The 25,668-nt window shown below is 43.8% G+C and overlaps 3 protein-coding genes across 3 annotated transcripts; all 3 read left to right on the top strand.

Annotated features, from left to right (window-relative positions):
- Positions 1-157: 157 nt before the first annotated feature.
- Positions 158-4,788, top strand: LOC112245765 (UPF0669 protein C6orf120 homolog). Its single transcript, XM_024413929.2, has 3 exons — positions 158-307; positions 838-962; positions 1,803-4,788. Exon 3 carries the CDS (start codon positions 1,867-1,869, stop codon positions 2,422-2,424), a length of 558 nt encoding a protein of 185 aa, XP_024269697.1. The 5' UTR covers positions 158-307; positions 838-962; positions 1,803-1,866; the 3' UTR covers positions 2,425-4,788.
- Positions 4,789-5,178: 390 nt separating this feature from the next.
- On the top strand, positions 5,179-18,026 carry LOC112245695 (WAS/WASL-interacting protein family member 2). The gene is given in 8 exon segments (XM_024413837.2): positions 5,179-5,641; positions 7,250-7,383; positions 7,846-7,978; positions 9,687-9,800; positions 11,555-12,364; positions 14,561-14,797; positions 15,433-15,543; positions 15,639-18,026. Coding segments are annotated over 7 exon segments (1,512 nt in total). The 5' UTR covers positions 5,179-5,641; positions 7,250-7,320; the 3' UTR covers positions 15,683-18,026.
- A 486-nt stretch (positions 18,027-18,512) lies between these two features.
- On the top strand, positions 18,513-23,277 carry LOC112245660 (cell division control protein 6 homolog). Its single transcript, XM_024413791.2, has 9 exons — positions 18,513-18,635; positions 19,350-19,647; positions 19,866-20,138; positions 20,316-20,515; positions 20,794-20,948; positions 21,156-21,262; positions 21,524-21,764; positions 22,130-22,352; positions 22,717-23,277. Exons 2-9 carry the CDS (start codon positions 19,392-19,394, stop codon positions 22,945-22,947), a joined length of 1,686 nt encoding a protein of 561 aa, XP_024269559.1. The 5' UTR covers positions 18,513-18,635; positions 19,350-19,391; the 3' UTR covers positions 22,948-23,277.
- Positions 23,278-25,668: the final 2,391 nt, after the last annotated feature.

Below are 25,668 nucleotides of genomic sequence, written 5' to 3'. Positions count from 1 at the left end.
GTATGTCTGAGATTTACATGCTGTTATATTTTCATTGCAGTATTACGCTGCAGTCCAACGCGTTGTGGTAGTGGGTGGAAAAAATGACTCCGTTTTTCAAACACTGAATGATCAAACTTAGTGTTGAATGTCGCATTGCTGCCGAGAAAATGGGGGAAATGTATTGGCAGGACGGCTGTGACGCTGGTGTTGCCAAAGCAGAAATTAAGATGCAGTACAATAAAGTAACGTGGTAATTAATATCCTTCACTATGGGAGATTCTTTTTGGTTTACAGTACCTTGATCTGATGATGCATTGATATACTGGTGAGTCTTCAATTCCAGTTTTTTTAAACTATTTTTTTTTTTTTATACCTTTCTATAATCCTACACACAGTGCTTGGGAACTGTAATACTACAAACCTGATCTTGTAGGCTGTATATAGCGGGGTTGGGGACCGCTGGTCTAAATGCACTTCATGGATTGAGCAAACACATGTGTAGGCATATTCTACAAAGTAATAATGCTGACATAATTCGATCAATGTGTAGCCACATTTTTTTTTCTCTTTGTAGGCTCCTAAAATGTTTTTTTTTGGGGTGCAGAGCTCCTTTAGCAACTATATTACTGCTGTGTGAAGCGTACAACCAAGTCTCTTGAGGGGTGTGGGACTGAACTTGACAATAAATGGATCGGGTAACTGTAAATAACTTAGAGGACTGGTTAGGGTCACATTGTCTATTTATATATCAGTTCCCATATGTATATTTGTAGGATGGTGTGATTTTAATATAGGCCCAGTGTTACTTGGTGGTTTGTGTTCAGTTATGAATGTGCTACTTTCCCTGTACTGTAGGCGGCGCCAGTGGATAAGTGTGAGAGACCCCGGAAAACGGAAGAAGTGAACTTGACACTGACTGGTTCGTTAGTTACTGGCAAAACAATAACCATTACTAAAGTTGTGCTCGGAACAATGTACAGGTGAGTAGCTAATGTTCTTGTTCCACCAACCTGCTAAATATTGTGTAAACCGTAAGTGTTGCTTCTCGTAGCCCCGGAAAGTTCTTTGTGCTAGACTACTAACATTAGCTAGCTATGTAACGTTAATTTAGCGTAGCCAGTTAGCAAGCTAGCATGAACGCAGGCAGCAGTAGCTTGCTTCTTGCAAGGCTGATGAAATGTAGCTATGTTGTTCGTATCAATCAATCTATTTGCATATGTGTTGTTAAATGTATGTATTTTGCATATAGTTAACGAGCCACCAGTACAATACTCGACGTTTCGCTATCTAGCTAAAGTGTCCACATCATGGCCACGCGCTGTCAAACAATTGCTTTAGGACTACATTCTGCGTTAGCGCATAACTGAGTCTAGCTTTATAAGCTATTTTGTTAATGGGATTAGTCAGTCTGTGGCTGCTCTAATAACTAATTCACAGGCCAGCGATTTAGACGGACATGTGTAAGTGAGCGGTTAGCCAGCAGTCAATGCAAGGCAGACAGACAGGGTGGGCGTAACGTCTTTACAGATGGGCTACTCAAGAAGAAGCTGCTAAACATGTGTAGTATATTACAAGGTTGCAGAGGTCACACAATGCTTATCTTTAGAAGCTAGCTTGTTACTGTATTTATAGAGCAGAGATAGTGCAGGGCTTGTAAGCCAGATCAGTGATCTACAGGCAGGAGGTGTCAGTTTCTAAACATCCCTTAAAAGTCAACTGGCTTAAGACTATATTGCCCCCTTGAGGATTTGCCCAGTACAAGCTTTATCAGGCTTATACTGTACTGTAGGTAATGCATTTGTTTGTTTGTTGCCCTTCAGGTTATCAACAGATGGTAGAAGGTGGGTGTTGTCCAGTCGGTGACTCTGACTATCCATCTCCATTATGGTGCTGTGCAGCAGCATGCTGGCTGTGGCATTCCTCTTGTCTCAGGCTGGGGGGTTCCTGCACTCTTTGGAAGAGGATGCCCTTCCTAAGGAGTGGGTGCTGCTCCACATGGTGCAGGGCCACATCGGGGCGGGCAACTACAGCTACCTTCGGCTCAACCACGATGGCAAGATCATCCTGCACATGCGCAGCCTCAAGGGTGATGCAGACCTGTACGTCTCGGACAAAACTCTGCGACCCAGCTTCGACACCTACAAGCTGCAGTCGGTCACCTGCGGCCAGGACGTGGTCGTAGTGCCTGGAGACTTTGGGAGGCCCGTGGGGATTGGCATTTATGGCCACCCGTCGCACCAGGAGAGCGAGTTTGAGATTAGGGTGTTTTACGATCAGACTTCCCTCCAGGACCCATTTGATAAAAGGTCGTACCCCTCAGAGGAGGACCGGGGGAAGCAGAAATACTCTCCAGCTCCAGAGGATGACTTCCAGGAAGAGGAGTCCATCTTCTGGACTATTTTAATTGGGATTCTGAAGATTATACTTGAAATTTTGTTCTAATAAATGTGTGCTGCTGCTCTCTGCCATGTGCATTTTTAGAATGAGGACACTTGTGGTGTAGTCGAGCTGAGCGCATGATGTTAATCTATCTGAGCCCAGTTTCCCAAAAACATTTTAAGGCTAAGTTCATCTTAGACCATAGGATGCTTTTGGGGAAACCTGGCCCTGCCTGGCATTGGTGATCTGAACATTGGACTGAAATTAACCTGAAGAAGCGGAAAAGCAAAGGGAATATTATTTTTTATTTTCGTAATTCAATTGAGTGATTATCTTTTGATTAATGACAAAGGCAATGCCTCAATATGTTGCTTGTCAATCAACCTCTTGGCTGAGGCTTACCTCTGTGGAAAAAATGATTGAATCAAACCACTAGTATTTGCATATCTATATCAATTATGCCATCTGATTAAGTGACTGGGTTATGGTGAATGACCACTGCTCTCCAAGCCAATACCATGGCCTAACAAACAATGGAAGTTTATCTGATTGGTAGTGCCTCACTGGACGGACTGATAGCACTTCTTCATGGAAGTCTCGCAATGAGCCTGTTCACTTGAAGTCATGTAGAGTTTAGCCAACCTGGGCCTGGTTTCCTGATAGCAAAGACACTTAGGCTTACAAGTGTTTAAACAATGTATCTTTCCTACAATGGCCTAAGATGTAACATTTCAGTGATAATGCCAGTGAAGCTGGTGTTTGGAGGATATATTGACACGGATGTCTCGGGCTGGCAAACAGTGCCAATATATCCTCCAAACTCTGGCTTTGAGGACATTATCACTTTTATACAATGGGTTACCAACAAACAAATAATGATTGACATTTTCATAAACATTTTGAATTTATTCATACCATTTCATCCTTCCACAAGATTAATTCTATTGGTCATTAATTCTATCGGTTGCCAGAGACGCGACCTAGTCGTTCACTCTTTTTGTTCTTTATCTATGGACGCAACCCAGTTCTTTCTAAAAAGTTACCTTACTGATTTCTTTCAGTTACCATACTGACTGGCAACATTCTTATCCCTCGCTTGCTAGCCAACTACGGCTAATTTAGTCACGTCAAACATTGCAGCCAGAATAACAGCAAAGTAGCTGCATTTGCGTTTGTTTAAGCTGTTTTCCAGAGACATTTTTCGACAGGACACTGTTCAGACGAATTAGCCAACAACACAGCTAACACAATCCCTTCCAACTGTAGCTCGAAAGACTGCAAACTAGCTGCGTTTCGTTTTACCTGTTTTCTATTGACATTTCATTGTGTAATAAAAATGCCATTTGATTCATGATTTCGACTGGCTGAGAAAAGCTGTCTGCCTTTCTCGTCCCAACTCCCCGAAACGTTCATTATTATAGGACAGCTAGAGATCGAATTTCAATTTTGAACCGATGTTGGAAATGTCGGAGACGGTTAAGATTTAGACAAATCTCCGCTGTTAAATCAAATGCTTGTCGAAAATAAATGGGAGATGGGCATTTCAACGCCATAGCTTTAGCCGGTGGTCATTTTTGGAATAGACACTGGCTGGAATGCGGTTTTAACCAATCAGCATCCACGATTAGACCCACCCGTTGTATAATTCCCAAAACACTAGGCAGAGAACATTCGCCAAGTGCATCGTTGAGGCCTGTGTCGATACTGACAGGATCGGAATAATGGCAACGCTGCTCTCTGATCAGCTTTCCGTTCAAATCTTACTTTAACATTCTAATTATTCCACGATACTGACGATGGATCAGCTCATAGAAAGATCACATGGCTAAAATATTAGGCAAATCAAGATTTGGCACATCATGAAATGACAAATTACAGACGGAATCATACAAGAAGCAAAATATAACTCAATTTCTTGAACATTAAATGTATTTCAATATGATTGAAATAGGCCTATAGCTTACTTACTCTAGGCTATATTTTAATGCAGTCATCACTGTTTTAATCTGAAGCGTGTTTTTATACGTCGCTCAAGTCCAACGATGGTTTTGGGAAACAGCTCAAACGATGCGCCTACAAAGGTTCTAACGATGAACTTTGCCTTCAGATGCTTTTGTGAAACCGGGCCCTGTTCAATAGGTTCCAAATGGGAACAAATTACTTGGAGGCGGCAGGCACTACCTGAAACTTGCGTTTCCATTTGAAAACGTTTGCTCCCATGTGTGCCTAATGAACAAGACCAAGGTCTAAATTGGTGTCCTGGGTCTGAATTATGCAACAACTAAATATCAGAACACCAGTGAGCAGAGATGTTCAACAGTGCCTTTTGATCTGTCATGTCTTGGGTGAATGGCAATGCAACATCTCATGCAAATGGAGTCATTTTATAAGATTTTCAAATAAAGATGTGATTATCTTTGCAAAACACCTAGTGTCTGATTGTCTATGTCTGGGATATCCACAATATTTTTGTAAAATTAATTCAGATTCACTAAGTGCAATGATTTCATCACAGTTTGTTTACTTGACTGTACAAGTATACGACTCATTGAAATGCATATATATGTGTTCATGCATGCATTCATGTAAAATAAAAATATTGCTCTTACAAGCAATATTTTACATGCATGCATGAACACATCTAACATGAGGCAAAAGCAAGAAGAGGACCCTGCTCCACACACTCGATGGTGTTCTCACAAGAGTTTCGAAACTAATTATAGCTCGTTTCTCGCGAGTATCCTACAGGTTTCATTCCATTTGAGGTCGCTGTTTTCCCAGTTGATAAACTCGTCGGCGGTGATCCTGTTACCTGCCTGCCTCCATTTTGTGTTGGACGGCCCAGTTCCGGGTTTCCGAGAAGCGACAGAAACAGTTGTTAAGCGAGAGTCTCGCTTTACTTGCTGGTCAAGGGGAGAGCAGAATAAAAAGCATATGAAAATAGGATATTAACTGGAGTTACGCGTACCTCGAATTAGCTTTTGCACCGACATATAACTTATTTACAGCCATAGTTAAGACGCCAGCAACATTTCACTTGACAGCTGTCGCGAGTAAACAGTAATTTAGCTAGCAAGCTAACTTTGGGTATTGGATTTAGTTGATTTCGCTAGCAAGCTAATTTAGCTGCTAGTGTCCCCCAGTTTTTATTAGATTTTCTTCGCAAGTAACCAAGAGAGCCACCTACTGCCTGGGATTGTGTTAACTAGCAAACTTGCCACAACTGCAGTTTCCATTCATGTTGTTATTGAAGACGAGACTCACAATCCTTCGAGACAGGGTAAGTCACTGCCAATCCACCCAGCTAGTTAGATCAACATGTTATCCAGATAATTACTAGTTGACTCACTTGATATACATTTTTACCTAGATTGCTACATTAATTCAAAAAATGTCCAGTTAGGTAGTTCAACTTTTAGGCTAAGAGGAAGGAATTGCATTTTAATGTATTTTATAACTTACATGTTTTTGGGGCTCGCTCACCTGGCACCTATTGTAGATTGACAGAGCGTGCGTAGACATTGGCTAGCGACCCGAGACCATTTCTGATTTGGAATGTTACCTTATCAAATCTGTGTTTACATTTTCTGCATATCAGAAAGTGAAATTCAAGTGACACTTCTGACTCGGGCCTGCTCGTTTTAGGGTTGCTAGTTTGTGTTTAATATGACGTTAGGCCCAAAATAGTTACTGACATCGGCACTTTTTTTTTTACTCCTAGTTTATTTCCCCGTCCACAAAACTATCAAACTAAATCAATTGGTCACATATTAGGTTAGAGAAGGAGCTGAACACCTCCCCTACCCTGCAAGAATGTCATAATCCTTTGTCTGAGGTTTTAACATTGTAGTCCATTGGCAATTCTCCAAGTAGGCGCATGTACAGGTGGTAACTACCAAAATAATGAAAACACTACAGTAAATCAGGAATGCAAAGTATATTGAAAGCAAGTGCTTCCATACAGGTGTGGTTCCTGGGTTACTTAAGCAATTAACGTCCCATCATGCTTAGGGATGTACAAAAATGCTGGGCAGGCCATTATTTTGTCGACCATGGCTATGGATGGTCGACAAAGGATGACCATGCCCCGTGTGGAAGCAGGAGTGGTCACTGAATGGTGTGATGAGCATGAAAATGATGTTAACCATATGCCATGCCTGCCTCAGTCACCAGATCTCAACACGATTGAACATTTATGGGAGATTCTAGAGAGGGGGGACATTTTGATTGACATAAATGGTTGGCGCCGGTAGTGCAAAAAAACAATAACATCAAATCTTCTCAATGGATGAAATATGAAGTGGCGGGCTGTGCTGTCCACTCTCGGTTTCTCTCACTCGAGGTAGCAACTTACAATGGCTGCTGCATTTCTGTTCCTTATCGCCTCACTGGCAAGCTCACCTGATGACATTCCATTTGTTTTCCTCTTCTGTGAAAACCTGTTCAAACACTCTTAACAGGTAGCTTGTGGAATGGAGTTTAGGGTGAGTGAAGGAGGGTGGGGTTTGCTGCCTAGCTGAACGTGCTGTATGTCTGTATCCACAATGAGCTCAGCCCAGCCAACCAACTGGTTTTGGGAGCTCTACTGAGCTGAATCATTCTAGAGTGAGTATATGCATGTAGAATTAGAGAATAGTTGTTTTAGTGTGGTCCATGCCACCATTGTAGTCAACAGCTACAACTAGAGGTAAATTTGTAATGGTCTTTGAACAGATGTTCCAATGATATCTTGACTCACCTGAATTCAATACAGTCCACCAATGTCAAACATGACACTACGAGGATGTACAATTTTACTCTGACCCCAGTTTAGTTCAGGAGTGTATATTTTTGACCTTGTTGTGTGTATTTGACTGAGCCCGAGTCTCTCCTCTGTCTTGTTTCGCAGGAGTTTGAGAGTGTACCCAGAGCTGAGACGGTGAACAAACCTCCTCCCCAAGGTGCCCACAGAGGGACAGGATGCCCGTTCCTCCTCCTCCCCCTCCTCCTCCAGGTCCCCCTCCTCCCCCCACCTTCAACCAGGTCAGTCCAGCTCCTAAACTGATGTTCAAAACATGACAAAACTCACAAGTCCTCTGAAGGGTTTCTAGAGATTCATAACTGCATGATAAAATAACTGAAGTCACTCATTATTTGCTGTTGTGTTGTTAATAAGGATGATTCGACACCAGCTGGTGTTAGATACTATGCCAAATATGTTATTATGCCCACATTTCCCATAGTATGATTTCTAGGGTTGCTATGCCATGTTTATAAAGGATGCAGTTTTTACATTTTAAACAAATCCAAACCAAAAAATGTCTGAGCTGACCAAACACACACCCATGCAGGCACCATGTGGATTACTATCAACTTGCACCATAATGCTGCATTGCCATCTATTGTATCTGTTGCTATAACGGCGGTACCTTATGCAGTTCATGTTATTATCTTTGGCATGGTCAACCTAACTAACATGGTGGTTTGCTCATATCCTTTCCTCAGGCGAACACTACAGCACCTAAGTTGAATCGGGATGAGGCGAAGGGGAGAGGAGCGTTGCTCTCTGATATCTCCAAAGGAGCCAGGCTGAAGAAGGTTGGAGTGGTCCATGACAGAAGTGCACCTATTATAGAGAGTAAGTAGCATAAGAAACCTATAGGAAATAGAAACTAACTTTGGCACTCTCCTCATTTCCAGCTGAGAGACACACACACACACACACACACACACAGAGACTATACATGTACGTTTATGCATACATACAGTACCAGTAAAAAGTTTGGACAGACCTACTCATTCCAGGGTTTTTTATTTGTACTATTTTCTACATTGTATAATAATAGTGAAGACATCAAAACTATGAAATAACACATATGGAATCATGTAGTGACCAAAAAAGTGTTAAACAAATCAAAATATAAATGTATTTCAAAGTAGCCACTGTTTGCCTTGACAGCTTTGCGCTCTCTTGGCATTCTCTCAACCAGCTGAGGTAGTCACCTGGAATGCATTTCAATTAACAGGTGTGCCTTGGCAAAAGTTAAGGTGTGGAATTTCTTTCCTTAATGTTTTTGTGCCAATCAGTTGTGTTGCGACAAGGTAGGGATGGTATACAGAAGATATCCCTATTTGGTAAAAGCCCAAGTCCATATAATGGAAAAAACAGCTCAAATTAGCAAAGACAGTCCATTATTTTAAGACCATGAAGTTCAGTCAATCCGGAAAATGTCAAGAACTTTGAAAGTTTATTCAAGTGCAGTCGCAAAAACCATCAAGTGCTATGATGAAACTGGCTCTCATGAGGACCGCCACAGGAAAGAAAGACCCAGAGGATAAGTTCATTAGAGTTACCAGCCTCAGAAATTACAGCCCAAATAAATGCTTCACAGAGTTCAAGTAACAGACACATCTCAACATCAACTGTTCAGAGGAGACTGTGTGAATCAGGCCTTCATGGTCGAATTGCTGCACAGAAACCACTACTAAAGGACACCAATAAGAAGAAGAGACTTGCTCGGACCAAGAAACACGAGCAATGGAAATGTTTCCTTTGCTCTGAGTCCAAATGTGAGATTTTTAGTTCCAACCGCCGTGTCTTTGTGAGATACATAGTAGGTGAATGGATGATCTCCGTATGTGTGGTTCTCACAATGAAGCATGGAGGAGGAGTGCGGGTGCTTTGCTGGTGACACTTATTTAGAATTCAAGACACACTTAACCAGCATGGCTACCACAGCATTCTTCAGTGATACGCCATCCCATCTGGTTTGCGCTCAGTGGGACTATAATTTGTTTTACAAGAGGACAATGACCCAACACACCTTCAGGCTGTGTAAGGGCTATTTGACCAAGAAGGGGAGTGATGGAGTGCTACATCAGATGACCTGGCCTCCACAATCACTCGACCTCAACCCAATTGAGACGGTTTGGGATGAGTTGAATTGCAGAGTGAAGGAAAACTGCCATCAAGTGCTCCGCATGTGTGGGAACTCATTCAAGACTGTTAGAAAAGCATTCCAGGTGAAGCTGGTTGAGAGAATGCCTTGACAGCTTTGCACACTCTTGGCAAAGGCTGGCTACTTTGAGGTATCGCAAATATAAATATAAAAATACTTTATTTTGTCATTTTTATGAAACACTTTTGGTTACATCATGATTTCATAGTTTTGATGTCTTCACTATTATTCTACAATGTAGAAAATTCAAAAAAGTAGTTGTCCAAACTTTTTTGACTGGTACTATACATGCACAATTCTTTGCCACAAATGGCTTTCAACAATGTCAATGCAAGCATTATCAGCACAACAGTGTAACAAGGACATTCGTACGTCTGCTTTCCCCAGAACCAAAGGAAAGTGGTGGAGGTGCTAGAGGAGGTGGAGGAGGGAGCAGTGGTGGGTCAGGGGGAGGCCTTTTCGCTGGGGGCATGCCAAAACTACGATCAGTTGGAGCTGGAGGTAAGCAGAACTCACTATATATGATTACAATGTAAATGGGGCCCTGTAAACTCAGCTTTATTTTTTGCCTGGTTCTGTTTAGTTTTTAAATGTGTTTTTCCAGGCCTCCCAAGTGGCACAGTGGTCTCAGGCACTGCATCGCAGTGCCTAGTGATCCTGGTTTGAGTCCAGGCTCTGTCGCAGCCGGCCGTGACTGGGAGACCCATGGCGCGGCAAACAATTGGCCCAGCGTCGTCTGCGTTAGGGGAGGGTTTGGCCGGCAGGGATGTCCTTGTCCCATCGCGCTCTAGCAACTCCTGTGGCGGGCCGGGTTCAATGCACGCTGACACGGTCGCCAGGTGCATGGTGTTTCCTCCGAGACATCGGTGTGACTGGCTTCCGGGTTAAGCGGGCATTGTGTCAAGAAGCGGTGCGGCTTGGTTGGGTCGTGTTTCGGAGGGCGCTTGGCTCTCGACCTTCGCCTCTCCCGAATCCGTACGGGAGCGATGAGACAAGACTGGAAATAAGGGAGAATACCAATTGGAAATAAGGGAGAAAAAGGGGTAAAAATATATATATATATTTTTCCAGGTTTCTGTTTTCCCACTTTTTTTTTCAAGCTTTCACGCTCAAAATCACACTTTAAATGTGCACAATGCAGAAATAGCTCTGCCATTTCCCGCTTGCTACGATTCTAATAGTCAAATCTAATTTTATTTGTCACATGCGCGGAATACAACAGGACCTTATCGTGAAATGCTTACATACCAACAATTTAGTTCAATAAATAGTTAAGAAAATATTTACAAAATGATTGCCTAATTTCAAGCAAGTATAGTGCAGAGAATCATTGTACCATCTAAACTGCTGTGAAATCTTTTCCATTCCCAAAAAGATGGTGTTTGAAGCTGGTGTAAAAGACTCAAAAACAAAACTTAAGAACAGGAAGCATAGAAAGATCTACCACTTCATAGACTTGCTTTCAATGAGAATGACATAGAAATGTGAGTTATAGATATGTGAATTTGGTCAGGTCACCCCCAAAAAGTTACATATTGCAGCTTCAATAGAAAAACAACCAAATTAAATTTTCTAAGTCCACAGCAATGCTTATTTAGATGTTTTGGTGTAGTTTAATGCAAGTTCGCACCAGCAAGAGACTGTTTGGTTAGCAGCTTTTCTGTTGTGCTCGTAATTTGAGTTTGCAAAACAAATGGCCACTGGATTGATGCAAATAATCATGATATCATTCTGCCAGATAGGCATAGGCTACTTTGTAGGTAACGTTTAATTGAGATCTCCACCAGAAGAAGGTTATCATTAGCATCATCGCTAACGGCTACACAAAGTGTAGACATACGCGCCCACTGCACGCACACAAACACTTACGGCCATTTCTGTGTCATTTCAGAAAGTTGCATGAAAATACAAATCACTGGTGCATTTTTTGTTCAGGTCTTATGATTAATTTGGGTAAATTTATGACTAAGTTCAATACATTTAGTTTATTTCCAACTAAGTTCAATACATTTTTGAATATTGTTGAACTCCATTTTGTCTGGATTCCGTGATTCCGCCCGTGTTCTCTACAACATGGATTTCATTGGGCCCTATATAAATTTGCTACTATAAATATACTGCAGAAACAGACTGGCACCCAGGCTACTGGATGTTCTACATTTGCCATGAAGCTTGATGTGTGTGGGTGAAAGTATATGAATGGGTGTATTTATGCATAGTGTTCTAAAATGTGTGTTTCTATGCTTTCCTTCCAGACGCCTCAGTGGGCAGATCCGCCCTGCGTCCCCCAGGCTCCAGACCTGCAGCCCCCCGGTCCACCCCAGGCCGATCTACCTCCCCCTCCCCAGGAGACAAACCCTCCCCAGGAGACAAACCCTCCCCAAGAGACAAACCCTCCCCCTGAGCCCCAACGCTCCCACCGCCCCTCTCTCCCCGACATCTCCCGCCCCCAACCAGTGCCAGCTCATCCCACTCCTCCACTGGGGGCATGAAGCACAGTACTTCAGGCTCAGCTCCGCCCCCTCCTTCAGGTATGAAACACAGCACATCAGCCCCACCCACTCCACCTTCTTCGACAGGGGGCTTGAAGCCCAGCACATCCGCCCCAGCTCCTCCCCCGCCGTTTAACCGAGGTGGTTACCGCAGCAATGCCCCGTCAACCCCGCAACAAAAGGCCCCAGTAGGCCCCAACAACAGCCGGGAGAAGCCCCTCCCCCCGCCGCCTCAAAGAGGCCCGGCTCCGCCCAGCTCTGGTCCCCCTCCTTCATCGAGACCGCCTCCTTCCTCCACGCGGCCACCCACTGGGGGGTCCTCGGTGCCCCCTCCGCCCCCGCCTTACAGGCAACCCTCTGGGGGCACCTCCAACGGCCCCATGGGGCACCCTGTTGGAGATGGGGCTCCGAAACTTCCCCAGAGGCACAACTCACTGCACAAGAAGAACTCCTCAGGCGGCAGCTACGGCGGACGCAGTCATGCACTTCCTCCACCCCCCTCGCCATCTGCAGGACCTCCAGGGGTTGGCAGACCACCCCCACCTGCCAGGGAGCCCCCCAGCAAGAGATCAGGTACTAGAACACAGCTCAATGTTTGTATTGGGGAGCCATTAGTCTTATCAAGGGACTGCTGTCACAAAGGATAATGACATTTTCCAAACCAATCCTTTCTTCCACACACAAGTTCATGGTCTGAAAGGAAAGGATGGGTAGTAGCCATAGTCTAAGACATGTCAACATTGTATATGTCCCATTATGGTGTCAGAGCATGGGCAGTGCCATTGAGTCAATTTTCTTCTACTACTTCTATGAGTTGGCAAACAAACTGAAAGGGGGCATACTGCTACCTTTAGTGTGTTGTTGGAACGGGTATGAAGCCACGGTTGCTGATTTACTGCCACCTGCAGTTATGGAACGTTTGCTCACAAGTATGCAGTGCATTCGGAAAGTATTCAGACCCTTTGACTTTATCCACATTTTGTTATGTTACTACAGCCTTATTCTAAAATGGAATTGAATTGTTTTTTCCCCCCTCATCAATCTACACACAATATCCCATAATGACAAAGCAAAAACAGGTTTTCAGAAATGTTTGAAAATATATTTAAATATCAAATTTACATAAGTATTCAGACCCTTTACTCAGTACTTTGTTGAAGCACCTTTGGCAGCGATTACAAAGTATTCAGACCCCTTAAATTTTTCCACTGTTACATTACAGCCTTGTTCTAAAATTGATTCAATTACAATCTACACGCAAATGTATTAATAATAAAAAACAGAAACACCTTATTTAAATAAGTATTCAGACCCTTTGCTATGAGACTTGAAATTGCGCTCCGGTGCATCCTGTTTCCATTGATCATCATTGAGATGTTTCTACAACTTGATTGGAGTCCACATTTGGTAAATTCAATTGATTGGACATGATTTGGAAAGGCACACACACCTGTCTATATAAGGTCCCACAGTTGACCGTGCTTGTCAATGCAAAAACCAAGCCATGAGGTCAAAGGAATAGTCCGCAGAGACAGGACTGTGTCAAGGCACAGATCTGGAGGAGGATACCAAAAAAACATGCACAGTATTGAAGGTACCCAAGAACACAGTGGCCTCCATCATTCTTAAATGTAAGAAGTTTGGATCCACCAAGAATCTTCCTAGAGCTGGCAGCCCAGCCAAACTGAACAATCAGGGGAGAAAGGCCTTGGTCAGGGAAGTGACCAAGAACACAACGATCACTCTGTCAGAGTGATCTCTGTGGAGATGGGAGAACCTTCCAGAAGGACAACAATCTCTGCAGCACTACACCTATCAGGCCTTTATAGTAGAGTGGCTAGACTGATGCCACTCCTCAGTAAAAGGCACATGACAGCCCACTTGGAGTTTGCCAGAAGGCACCGAAAGACTCTGACCATGAGAAACAAGATTCTCTGGTCTGATGATTCTTGGCTTGAGTGCCAAGCGTCACGTCTGGAGGAAACCTGGCACCATCCCTACAATGAAGCATGGTGGTGGCAGCATCATGCTGTGGGGATGTTTTCTGTGGCAGGGACTGGGAGACTAGTCAGAATCGAGGGAAAGCTGAACGGAGCAAAGTACAGAGAGATCCTTGATGAAAACCTGCTCCAGAGCGCTCAGTACCTCAGACAGGACAACTAACCTAAGCACACAGCCAAGACAATGTAGGAGTGGCTTCGGAGCAAGTCTTTGAATGTCCTTGAGTGGCCCAGCCAGAGGCCGGACTTGAACCCGATTGAACGTCTCTGGAGACCTGAAAATAGCTTGAGAGGATCTGCAGAGAAGAATGGGAGAAACTCCCCAAATACAGGTGCATCATTCCCAAGAAGTCTCGAGACTGTAATTCGCTGCCAAAGGTGTTTCAACATAGTACCGAGTAAAGGGTCTGAATACATATTTTAATGTGATATTATATATATTTTTTTACAAATTTGCAAAAATGTCTAAACCTGTTTTTGCTTTGTTGTTAGGGGGTATTGTGTGTAGACTGATGAGGGGTGGGGGGACCATTTTTAATATGTTTTAGATTAAGGCTGTAACGTAACAAATGTGGAGAAAGTCAAGGGGTCTAAATACTTTTCGAATGCGCTATACCACTTCCGTTTACTGTAGAGTACAGTACATAAATTTTTCAGAAAGCTACGGTTGGAAGGGATATTTTTGCTCCTTAATTGCTGCTATGTAATTATTTTAATCAGGCATCATCATGGTCTTACTATTGCGTGTGTTTGTTTGCCACCGATGCAGCCCCTTCTGCACCCAATCCTGGGTCACGAAACGGGGGTGGTGGGCAAGCCCCTCTTCCCCCTCCCCCCTACCGGATCCACAGTGCTGTCACTCCCAACACCACCTCCTCGGAGCCACCCCACCACACCCGGGGGCCCAGGCCCCCTCCACCCCCTTCATCTTCCTCCCGCACCGGACCCCCTCCGCCTCCCCCGCCCATCCGCAACGGACACTCCTCTTCCTCCAAGTCCAATATAGGTGAGTCAGGACAGGCTCATTTCCTCCCGTCTCCCAGTCCTGGTCGTCAATGTCCCCTGTACATTCTGGTTTTCATGCAAGTCCAGTTTTTGAGCAACTGTCACTTTGTTTGATTAATATGATGTGATTGCTGGCTTTTCATCGCTTTAGAATCTATCTTGTGTTGAGTATTGGCCTCAACAGCCCTGAACACGGTCTACTTTGGAACACTATGGCCATTTGTTAGTTCTCAAACCAACAGACATGTTGGAGACACTAGTAGCCTAGTTGTTGTTGGTAGTAGATTGTCAGGTATTATAGCCCCATATTCAAATGCCAGCTCAGTAATGCAAATGTTCCTCTTGCATTGTGATCAACCCAGAGCATTCATAGAGTTCATAGATTGCACAGTCAAATTAAAGTTTCCAGGAGAACTGACCATTGTGCATGGCATTTATTAATGGAAATGGAAATTACTAGAGCAAGCTCGAGAAGTCAAAAATACATGACTTCTAATGAGTTTATATACTGCACCAATGTTACTGTACTTTATTCATTCTATTACTGTACTAAGGTCTTGGCCTTCATTTTTTGCTAGTTTAGTGTTATCCTGATTTACAATGTTGTGTTGACCCTTTACCTTTCTGAACCCTCAGAGGATTTTGAGTCCAAGTTTGACTTCCACCCAGTGGAGGACTTCCCACCCCCTGAGGAATATAGGAATTTCACCAAGATCTACCCCAGCAAAAGCAATAAACCTGGACCAGGTACAGGCTTAGGCTTAATTCATTCTCCACACCACTGTTTTTGGAGTTAAGAACTGACCTGATGTACCCTTTTTTGTTTCCACTATGCCCTGTAGGTATGTTCCGGGGAGTACCTCCAGCACCACCAGTGGCAAGGTGAACTATGGAATTCATGACCAAAGGACTTTAATAAGTCACTCGGTCTAATCAGAGGACGTTCAGGGGAGTGGCACGACACTTGAAACACACACAGGCCTAAACATAGACACTTTATATGACTAGCCGGAAACAAGTCAACCCCCAAACACTATAGAAAGTTCACTAGTCTTGTTCGACGCTACTTTTTTTTACAAAACCCTACACTACCAGTCGCTCTCTTTTCCACAAACACTTCAGACACTTCTGTTTCAGCATGATCGAACAAAACCACTGAGGTGCTGAGGAACTGACCTGTTTGACTGTGCTGTGGTCACAAGCCAATCTTTCTGCAAGATTTGGGGGGGCGTTGCATTGTTTATACTTTATAGCAGCAGGACCAACTAAGAATTCTGCATTTCATCTTTTGAAATGTGTGCATAATCCACAATGATGATGATGATGATGATGATGATGATGATGATGATTTCCTGCGATATATGAATTAATGTTTTTGTAAATGTTCTATCGTTAACCGCAGTAACTGTGTCGTCTGTAGGACACTATAGGGGACACACCAACATCTGCAAAAATGCGTTGGGTGTCAATTGGTATCTATAGTATGTGGTGTGTTTTCTATAGTTTTTTTTTTAAATGCCGCGCTTCCAGTGCCCTGAGGAGAAGGTGTGGAATAGAATTCTCTCCTACCTTGATGTGCCAATAGTTGGGTGGAGTAGAATGAGGGGCCTCTCACACTTAGGGAAGCTGTTGTTTTCGTCACACAGAAATGGCTTAGTTTTTTTGGTATGAAACAGACAGGAGAAATTACTTGAATGCTTGTCATGTTATGAGAGGGCGAGTCTTGCTGACAGTGCGTGACACAGTGTAAAGACTGTGAGGGGCATTCCCAATTAGATCTTTTTTTTGTTCTTCCTCGTGGCATTGCTCTGTGGCAGCATAACAGCTTAACCGTGGCCCCTGTGAATACCATGTTTTTACACTAGAGGAGAACAGAAAGTGCTGCTCTGATCGGTTGCAGTCTAGATTTATCTGAAACAAAAAAATAAATGCATCTTCGTTTCGTCAACACTACGACATTTTTCAGGGATCCATAATGCCGCTCCTCTTTAATGATTGTTAGCTGCCAAAGCTCCTTTACTTTATTGATCAAGGAAGGCGTTTGAGAGTAGTGTATGAAATTCTACTTTCACTTTATTCAATGCTGTTCCTGTTTCTTGCCACAAGGGGGCGATAATGGCTAAATTATTACCCTCATTCCTTTCTTTGGACCAAGGGTAGCTTTGCAGGGCTGTCAGTCATTCAACCCTGTCTTTCTGAAGTTCCTTCAAAGAACAAAAAAAATGTAATCTATTTTTTTGAAACTAGAATATTTTCTTTTACTGCTGGTGGCCCTTTGGAATGGACTGTATCCTGGCCAGAGGGAAACCATAATGCTTGAGTTTTTAATGCATTCCTATGCAAGGAACGATTTTGTTTGTATTCTCACTTCTCATTGGTAGCAACTAACCAAAAAGGAAACGCCTAAGTGCCAGAAGAAGGTTGTAGGGTGAAGATGCTCCTAGGTGCTGATTTGGGGTCAGTTTTGTATTTTCCCTACTCATGTTTTAAGGTTAGGATTGGGGAAGGGAATCTTATCCTAGATCTGTACCTAGGGGAAACTTCACCTAGAGCACCAGGGAACTATTTGGGCAGAGTAGGCCCCAGAAATGTCATCATGGTGGATTTATATATATATATATTTTTTGACTTAGGAGCTTCTTAATGCGTGATACCTAAACTGTCATTACATTGTAGCTTTCTGATTTCTGTTATGATTCCACTACCGTGAAAGAGAACTACATGGACCAGCTACATGACAATAGATTCATTTTCTTTTCTCCATTCCTTTTATGTCGTCCTCAGGCTGGTTGTTGCCTTATACACATCTATTGTCATACTTATCGGTACCAGTGCGTTTGATAAAAATAAATAAAAGTGAGTCTATTAAAAATGCAATAAATAATGTATATTTACATAAAGTATGAGAAATATGGTAATTGTAGTTATTGATATATTTTAATGTTTGTAAAAAGCTTGTAATATAGGGAGGAAATTGATTAAAAAGTTTAACAACAGTCCAGTTGTGGGCTTTGTCTGACAGCCAGAGAGACGGGTCTCTTTGCAGCACTTCTCTATGTCTGACCGTGTGTGTAACTTGTGTGATTGATGGATATGTTTAGTCTCACACAGGTGACTCATTGACTGTGATTCTCATGTTCTCACCCTGTTCATTCCTGCCATGGTCATTTCACTTGTTAATCAACCATGTTTTATCATTTTGAAATAAATATATGCTTTTGGGGGGAAAAGGGATACGTGATTGTTTTGGTGTCCATTGTATTTGACTCTTTATCACCGTCTCTATCATCCATCTTTTAAGCTTCTTGCAGATGTAATTTATTGTGGAAGTTAACAATAATGATTGAAATAGCTTACGCAGAAACATAAAAAAAACTCATTTGTTACTCATATCATTTAAAAAAATATTTCGATACGTATGCCAGAGCACATATGCAGAGGTTTTAGTAATTCTCTCAAACTGCAACAAAGTCACTAACGACACCAGAGAATATTGTGTTAAATGTTAACACCAGACAATGCTGAATTTCCCGGGAGATTTCCAGTCCGCCAAAATATATATTATTGCAACTCCCGCCACCGTGTACTTGTGTGACGTAAACACTGACGCTACCTAACGATTGAAGATGAGCCAATGAGAGCCTGGGAAATAACAAAATGACACAAGAAGGACAAATCAGACCTTAGCTGTGGGAAGTCCAGCTGATTGGGGGAGGAGTTGTGGAGACATTTGGCGCAAGTTTTGTTTCTTAAGTCAGTCAGACTAGAGCGCGCCAGAGACCACACGAAATCCATCTAGACGACTAGCCGAATACCACTTAATCAAGAACTGAAATAAGGTAACACTACCTTCAATACATGTTTAAAACGTGTGAACTTGTAGCATTAGGTTGGATTTGACGAGATAGTTTACATTTTTTTTGTCAGAGTTGGGGGGGAAATGTATTGCGAGCGAGTTTCCGTAGCATACTGGGGGGATTATTATCAGTCAAGTTTAACTAGCTAGTCAGATACAAAAAAAAGTTTGTCGAAAACAGCAATATTTCCTGTTTTCTTTGATTGTGATATTTTACGCCATTTCAGTGTTTTTAATCATATTTGTGCTGTTGGCGCCACAAATGAGGACACGTATAGTTGTCGCCATTGAGTCTGCAGATACAGTAGTTACTGAGAATTCACACCATTCTGATGGCCCCGGAAAATGGCAAGTTGTTTGTTGCATTGTCAGTATACAAGCGAACATTCGGGCTAACCTTTTGTAATGTTGATTTACAACAGTGCAACAACGGCACAAAGATCGCATACTCTTCTAAATCGTGGGAGTCATGCTTAGCAGTTATAACAGTAACTTGCGTGGAAAATACCGGAACTACTTCGATCAGGGTAGGCCTGATAGCTAGGATGGATGGTATCATTTACTATTAAGCGGTTCTGTACCTCTTCTGTGTTCACTCATTTCAAATCACTCTTGAACACTCTTGAATTGTTTTTCTTGCAGTCTATCTATTCATGGGTGTTGTCACAATGGCTGACCTTATCTCTTCCCCCTTCAGTCTTTTGAAACCGGTCTGGACGCTAAAGTGCTCACAGGGAAGATGCCCAGCACACGTTCCCAGGCTCAGTCTATCCTCCAGTTCCCCAGACGCAAGTCCTCTGGGGTTGACTCAAAAAGCACCCCCTCCAAGAGCACATCCCAGCTGAAGGAGACCCAGTCCCTCTGCTCCGTGGGGGCTTCTAAACCGCAGTCCCTTCCAGAGAGGGCCCAGCTAACGCCCCTCTCACATGGACCCGTGGCCCTCAAAGACATAACTTTGTGCCCAAGAATACCCCTCAGCCCTCGCAAACGCACAGGTATGGGATTGCTATTATACACAACTTTGAAAGTGTTTCACTGTCTAAAACGTTAGACAGTTTGTGATTTTTACATATTCTGTGCAAGGTTTAAGCTGATAAACCACCGTGCTCAAAATCAAGTAATTATTTCAACTCTTGATGCAAACGTAAGGTGCTATCGAAAAGACAGACATGTTGTTTCTAACCTAACCATCTGTCTTCTGTGTGTTTCTCAGGAGATGAAAATGGCTGTAACCTCAGTGCCACCCTACTGGGCTCTCCTCCCAAACAGCCCTGCCTTAACCTGGCCTCCCCCCACAAGCTGGGCTTTGATGAGAACTCCCTCCTATCCCCGAGGAGACTACTGACCCCCCTCTCCCCCAAACAGCAGCCCCTCTCCCCAACCTCCTGCCCCAGGGCCTCCCCCAGCAGACTGCATGAGACCCCCAGTGGGAGCCCATCATGTCCCCGATCAGAGAAGACCCCTGGGGTCCGCCTCTTTGCTGAAAGTAAGACATGTCTCTCACTCTCTCTTTTCTCTTCCTTGTATCTTTTTCTCAAGTGCAAATGAGAAGCGTTAAACTCCAAAGACAAATGTGTGCCTTTATTTGATTTGCTCATCATTCTAAATGTTCACGTCATAGACTTCAGGCAGAGTAATAACCCATCTTCCGGTCCCTCTTCAGAGTCTAAGTTCCACAGTGTGAAGCAGGCCCTCCACACTGCTGTCCCAGAGCGCCTGCTATCCCGGGAGGCCGAGAGGTCCTCCATCCGCTCCTTCCTGGAGGACAAGGCCCTGAAGGCCAGCCCGGCCAGCCTCTACATCTCTGGAGCCCCCGGCACCGGCAAGACTGCTTGCCTCAACTGTGTGTTGCAGGAGATGAAGGTTAGCGCCACTGTTTGCGTTAGCCTCCGCTTTGTTGATGATGGGCTAATTGTTAGCATTAGCCTAGCATTGGAGTTGTTGCCTTGACAGGGTTCCAACATTCATTAGCCTAATGTTGGTTCTTGAGTGGAACCCAATACTCTAAAATGACCTTACAGCTCTACCATAAGGTGCAGAATCACTTAATTCCACCCTTCGTGTACAGCCCTGAACCCTGTGTAAATTGAACCTCATTGATTTCTCTTACATGAATTTAACTATTTCCTCTCTTGATCCAGGATGAGCTGAAGGCGATTCAGACGGTGGTGTTGAACTGTATGGCTCTACGTAGCTCCCACGCCATCTTCCCCTTGCTGGCAGAGAAGCTGGGGGCCTCCGGGGGCCACACTGACACCAAGCTGCAGAAACTGCTGACCAGCACAGGGCCCACTGTGTGAGTATCTATAGCCCTGAACTAAAACTTAAATCACTTTTGCAAAGAGAAAAAAAGTTGCGTTTCGTTATACATCTTCATACAAGTTTTCTTCATACATCTATTCTGAATCTACACCCTAAACAACAACATATATTTGAGAGAAGATTTACATTTTGCTGACTGATAAGTTTTCTCGCTTAACCTCCTTTCTCCTTCTCTCCCCAGTCTTCTAGTCCTGGATGAAATGGACCAGTTGGACAGCAAGGCCCAAGATGTTCTCTACACCATCTTTGAGTGGCCCTACCTGCCCAAGTCCCGCCTCTGTCTCATCGGTAAGAACCCCCCCCGAATATACAGTGTTAAACAATATACACTGTCTCTGGTATACACATTTCATTGGCCGTTAACAATTTCTATGTTAATATCTTAAGAATTAATCTGAAGATTTCACCATAAAACCCTCATACACACACCCACCCATTTTCTCTATTTAAATTCCATCCAGTCAACTCTCTCAGCCACTTCCTCATACGGGCTGTCCTTAGTCCTCCTGTATGCAGGCAGGTGTAATGATGGGTGTCGTCCCATTCTAGGTATCGCCAACGCTCTGGACCTGACCGACAGGATCCTCCCCCGGCTGCAGGCCCTGCCTCGCTGTCGCCCCCAGCTGTTACACTTCCCTCCCTACAGCCGCCAGGAGCTCGCCGCCATCGTGCAGGACCGACTCGCACAGGTGTCCGGAGAAGGGTTACTGGACGCGTCGGCCGTGCAGTTTTGTGCCAGGAAGGTGTCTGCTGTGTCGGGAGACGCACGCAAAGCTCTGGATATCTGCCGGTAAGGGAACGACTTGACTAAATATCTTAGATGCACTGTGTTAATACTAAATAACATGTTGGTTGCAATGCTGACGACTCAGGACACCTTTGAAAATAAATGTATGAGCAACCCCCCCAAAAAATGTGCGTTTTACTATCGCTTGTTATAGGTGGTCTTGGAAAGTTGGTATGGGAAGGAAGATACCTTGTCAGTTTAACTGAATGCATTCAACTGAAATGTCTTCTGCGTTTAATCTGACCCCTCTGAATCGGAGAGGTGCGGAGGGGCTGCCTTAATCGGCGTCTGGGGAACAGTGTGTTAACTGGTTGAAGTTTTGTTTGAGAACAAAGTAGTAGCATGACACCGGTTCCTCTGTGTTACAGGAGAGCTGTAGAGCTTGTGGAATCTGACGACCGAAAGAAGGCCGCAGAAGCGACAGCGTCTCGTGTGAGCGTGCCCCAGGTGGCCAGGGTGCTGTCGGAGGTGTACGGGGACCGCATGTCCTCCTCCGAGGGAGAGAGCTTCCCCCTCCAGCAGAAACTACTGGTCTGCTGTCTGCTACTGCTCACCCGCAACGGCAAGAACAAAGAGATCCCACTGGGCAAGGTGAGAGATGGGCACTGCATTGGTGCAAACACGATACCACCACCCAAGTTTGTAAATTGAGAGCAAACATTTAGCTTTTTTGTTTGTTGCTTTTAATCATTTTCTAATACACCTTGATATACACAGTGTACAAAACATTTTAGAACATCTGCTCTTTCTTTCCATGACAGACTGAAGGTGTTCCTAATGTTTTGTACACTCTGTGTGCGTTTAACATAGAAGTCTAGGTAGCTAGTCAGAATGAAAAGTGCAATACAGTCAATGTTTTCTCTTACACTGACCTGGTTACCACTGAAGGTCATTGGGTTGCTGAAGGTCAGTACCAATTCTTTCTCAAGTCTGACTCTTATTCTCTACCCCTCAGCTCCACGAGGTGTACAGCCGCCTGTGTGCCAAGAGACAGGTGGGTGGCGTGGGCCAGGGCGAGTGCCTCTCCCTCTGCGGTCTGCTGGAGAGCCGGGGCATCTTTGCCCTGAAAAAAGCCAAGGAGGCTCGCCTCACCAAGGTTTCTCTGAAGATTGAGGAGAGGGACGTGGAGAACGCTCTGAAGGATCGCACCCTGCTGGGCAGCATCCTGACCTCTGGCCTACCATGACCTCTCACCCCAATGATATCAACTGACCCAGATTTATATTTGTGACTTATTTTTTAAAATATTTTTTTTTGGGGGGGTGTACTATTTATTTTTTTGTCGGATGATGCATATCCAACTATGACTTCCCTTTTTCAGAACAATGGGAAATGCAGCGATTAGTTACGTTTTTATTAACAGATTATGAACATGGACTAAACATTTCAAATGGTCAGCCAAACTGACTAGCTGCTTTTAACTTGAGTTTAAAATGCTAATTTTATTTTCTTTGGGGGGGGGTGAAAACCGTATGTACATTTATGTTGTAATAAATGAATGTACAAACTTTTTAAACAGTTGTTGCTCTTATTTTAATTCGGCAAGAGGCCTACCATTTTTGTTAAACATGGTGCATCGAAAAAGAAAGTCAAATAAAATAAAAACGATGCTCTTGTAAACTGTAGGCATACCCATCAAAATAATGAGGACATATAGCCTCAGTCCTTTTTCCTTAGTCAAAATAAATTAAAGGCCTGCCTGCTGCCAATGAGCTTTCTGTGAAATATGCAGTTCACAAAACGGGTGCAATGACAACGCACGTGAAAGTCAAAATATCTCAGCCAGCAAAGACACTGACAACCAAACAGCCGGAGGAAGCAAACAAGGTAAGTCCTTCGTTAACTAATTTAATACACTGCCCACGTTAATTGCAAGTGCACTTTCAATTGTTTAAGCCGAGGAGTTGCAATTTGGAAACGGTATCAACACACAGATCAAGTTGTCCATATTGTGAGTATTTCTGTACTGTTGAAGTCAGAAGTTTACATACACCTTAGCCAAATACATTTACTCCGTTTTTCATAATTAAGTAAAAATTCCCTGTTTAAGGTCAATTAGGATCCAACACTTTATTTTAAGAATGTGAAATGTCAGAATAATAGTACTTCAACTTTTTATTTCTTTCATCACATTCCCAGTGGGTCAGAAGTTTACATACACCCAATTAGTATTTGGTAGCATTGCCTTTAAAATTGTTTAACTTGGGTCAAACTTTTTGGTTAGCCTTCCACAAGCTTCCCACAAATTGGGGGAATTTTGGCCCATTCCTCCTGATAGAGCTGGTGTAACTGTCAGGTTCGTAGGCCTCCTTGCTTGCTCACGCATTTTCAGTTCTGCCCACACATTTTCTATAGGATTGAGATCAGGGCTTTGTGATCATGCCAATACCTTGACTTCGTTGTCCTTATGCCATTTTGCCACAACTTTGGAAGTATGCTTGCGGTCATTGTCCATTTGGAAGACCCATTTGTGACCAAGCTTTAACTTCCTGACTGATGTCTTGATGTTGCTTCAATTAATCCACAATTTTTCTTCCCTCTTGATGCCATCTGTTTTGTGAAGTGCACCAGACCCTCCTGCAGCAAAGCACCCCCACAACATGATGCTGCCACCCCTGTGCTTCACGGTTGGTATAGTGTTCTTCAGCTTGCAAGCCCCCCTTTTTCCTCCAAACATAATGGTGGTCATTGTGGCCAAACAGACGTGTCAAATAAACGGCAGACGTGTCCTCCATATTCAAGGTGAGCTGGCTCATGTCTTACAGTTAAAAGTGAAGGGATAGTTGTTTGATATCTTTGTGACCACTTGACCTTCTCAAGCACTTTTGTTTTTAATGGAAATAAGAGTCCGCAATCTCAGACTTCAACAAGTACAAAGTACTGTTTGTCTTTGATGGTCTGGATGAGTGTCGACTTCCAGAACAACGAGATCTGGTGTGATGTTACAAAGTCGACCTCAGTGGGCGTGCGGCTGACAAACCTCATTCGGGGGAATCTGCTTCCCTCTGCTCACATCTGGATAACCTCCCGGCCAGCAGCTGCTAGTCGCGTGTTGACCAGGTGACAGAGATGAGGCTTCAATGACCCACAGAAGGATTTACTCCAGAAAGAAAAATCAGTGACAAGAGCCTAGCCAGCAAAATCATTACACGCCTGAAGTCTTCAGGAAGCCTCTCCATCATGTGCCACATACCAGTCTTCAGTTGCATTTCAGCTACAGTTCTGGAGGCTGTTCCGTGAAACAGAGTCCAGAGATGCTGAAGGCCCTGACTCAAATGTATTCACACTTCCTGAACTGTAACATATGGCTAAAAAAACAAACAGAAATATCCAAAGAGACCAGATAATGCTGAGACATATTCACAAATGGAAAAAGGCCTTTGAACAACTGGGAAAAGGGCAATCGGATCTCCTATGAAGGAGACCTGGAAGAATGTGGCATTGCTGTTACAGAAGCGTCAGTGCCCTCGGCCCTCCGGAGAGGGGTGTGCACTCGGCTCTCCGGACAGGAGTGTGGGTTGTTCCAGGAGAAGGTGTACTGCTTTGTGCATTTCAGCATCCGGGAGTCTCTTGCCGGCGTCTGTGTTTGACATTCAACACCGAGAATGTCAACCTCGTGGTTGAACAGGAAACGAGCAGAAATCTTCTAACATCTGAAGAGACGCCTGCAACCATCGTCCACAAGAAAGCAGTGGACAAGGCCTTGGTGTAAAAATGGACACCTGGACTTGTTCTTCTGCCTCCTCCTCCGCCTCTCACTGGAACCCAACCAGACTCTCTTACGGTCCCTACTAACAAAGACTAGAATCAGGTCAGATCAATGGAGGAAACAGTCAAGTACATCAAGGAGAAGCATCAATCTGTTCTACTGTCTGAATGACCATTCTCTAGTGAAAGGAGATCCAAA

Source organism: Oncorhynchus tshawytscha, linkage group LG32 (genome assembly GCF_018296145.1).
Source record: "Oncorhynchus tshawytscha isolate Ot180627B linkage group LG32, Otsh_v2.0, whole genome shotgun sequence".
Taxonomy (NCBI): domain Eukaryota; kingdom Metazoa; phylum Chordata; class Actinopteri; order Salmoniformes; family Salmonidae; genus Oncorhynchus; species Oncorhynchus tshawytscha.
The sequence above is the reverse complement of the archived record's forward strand: the minus strand, read 5'-3'. Positions and strand labels throughout refer to the sequence as shown.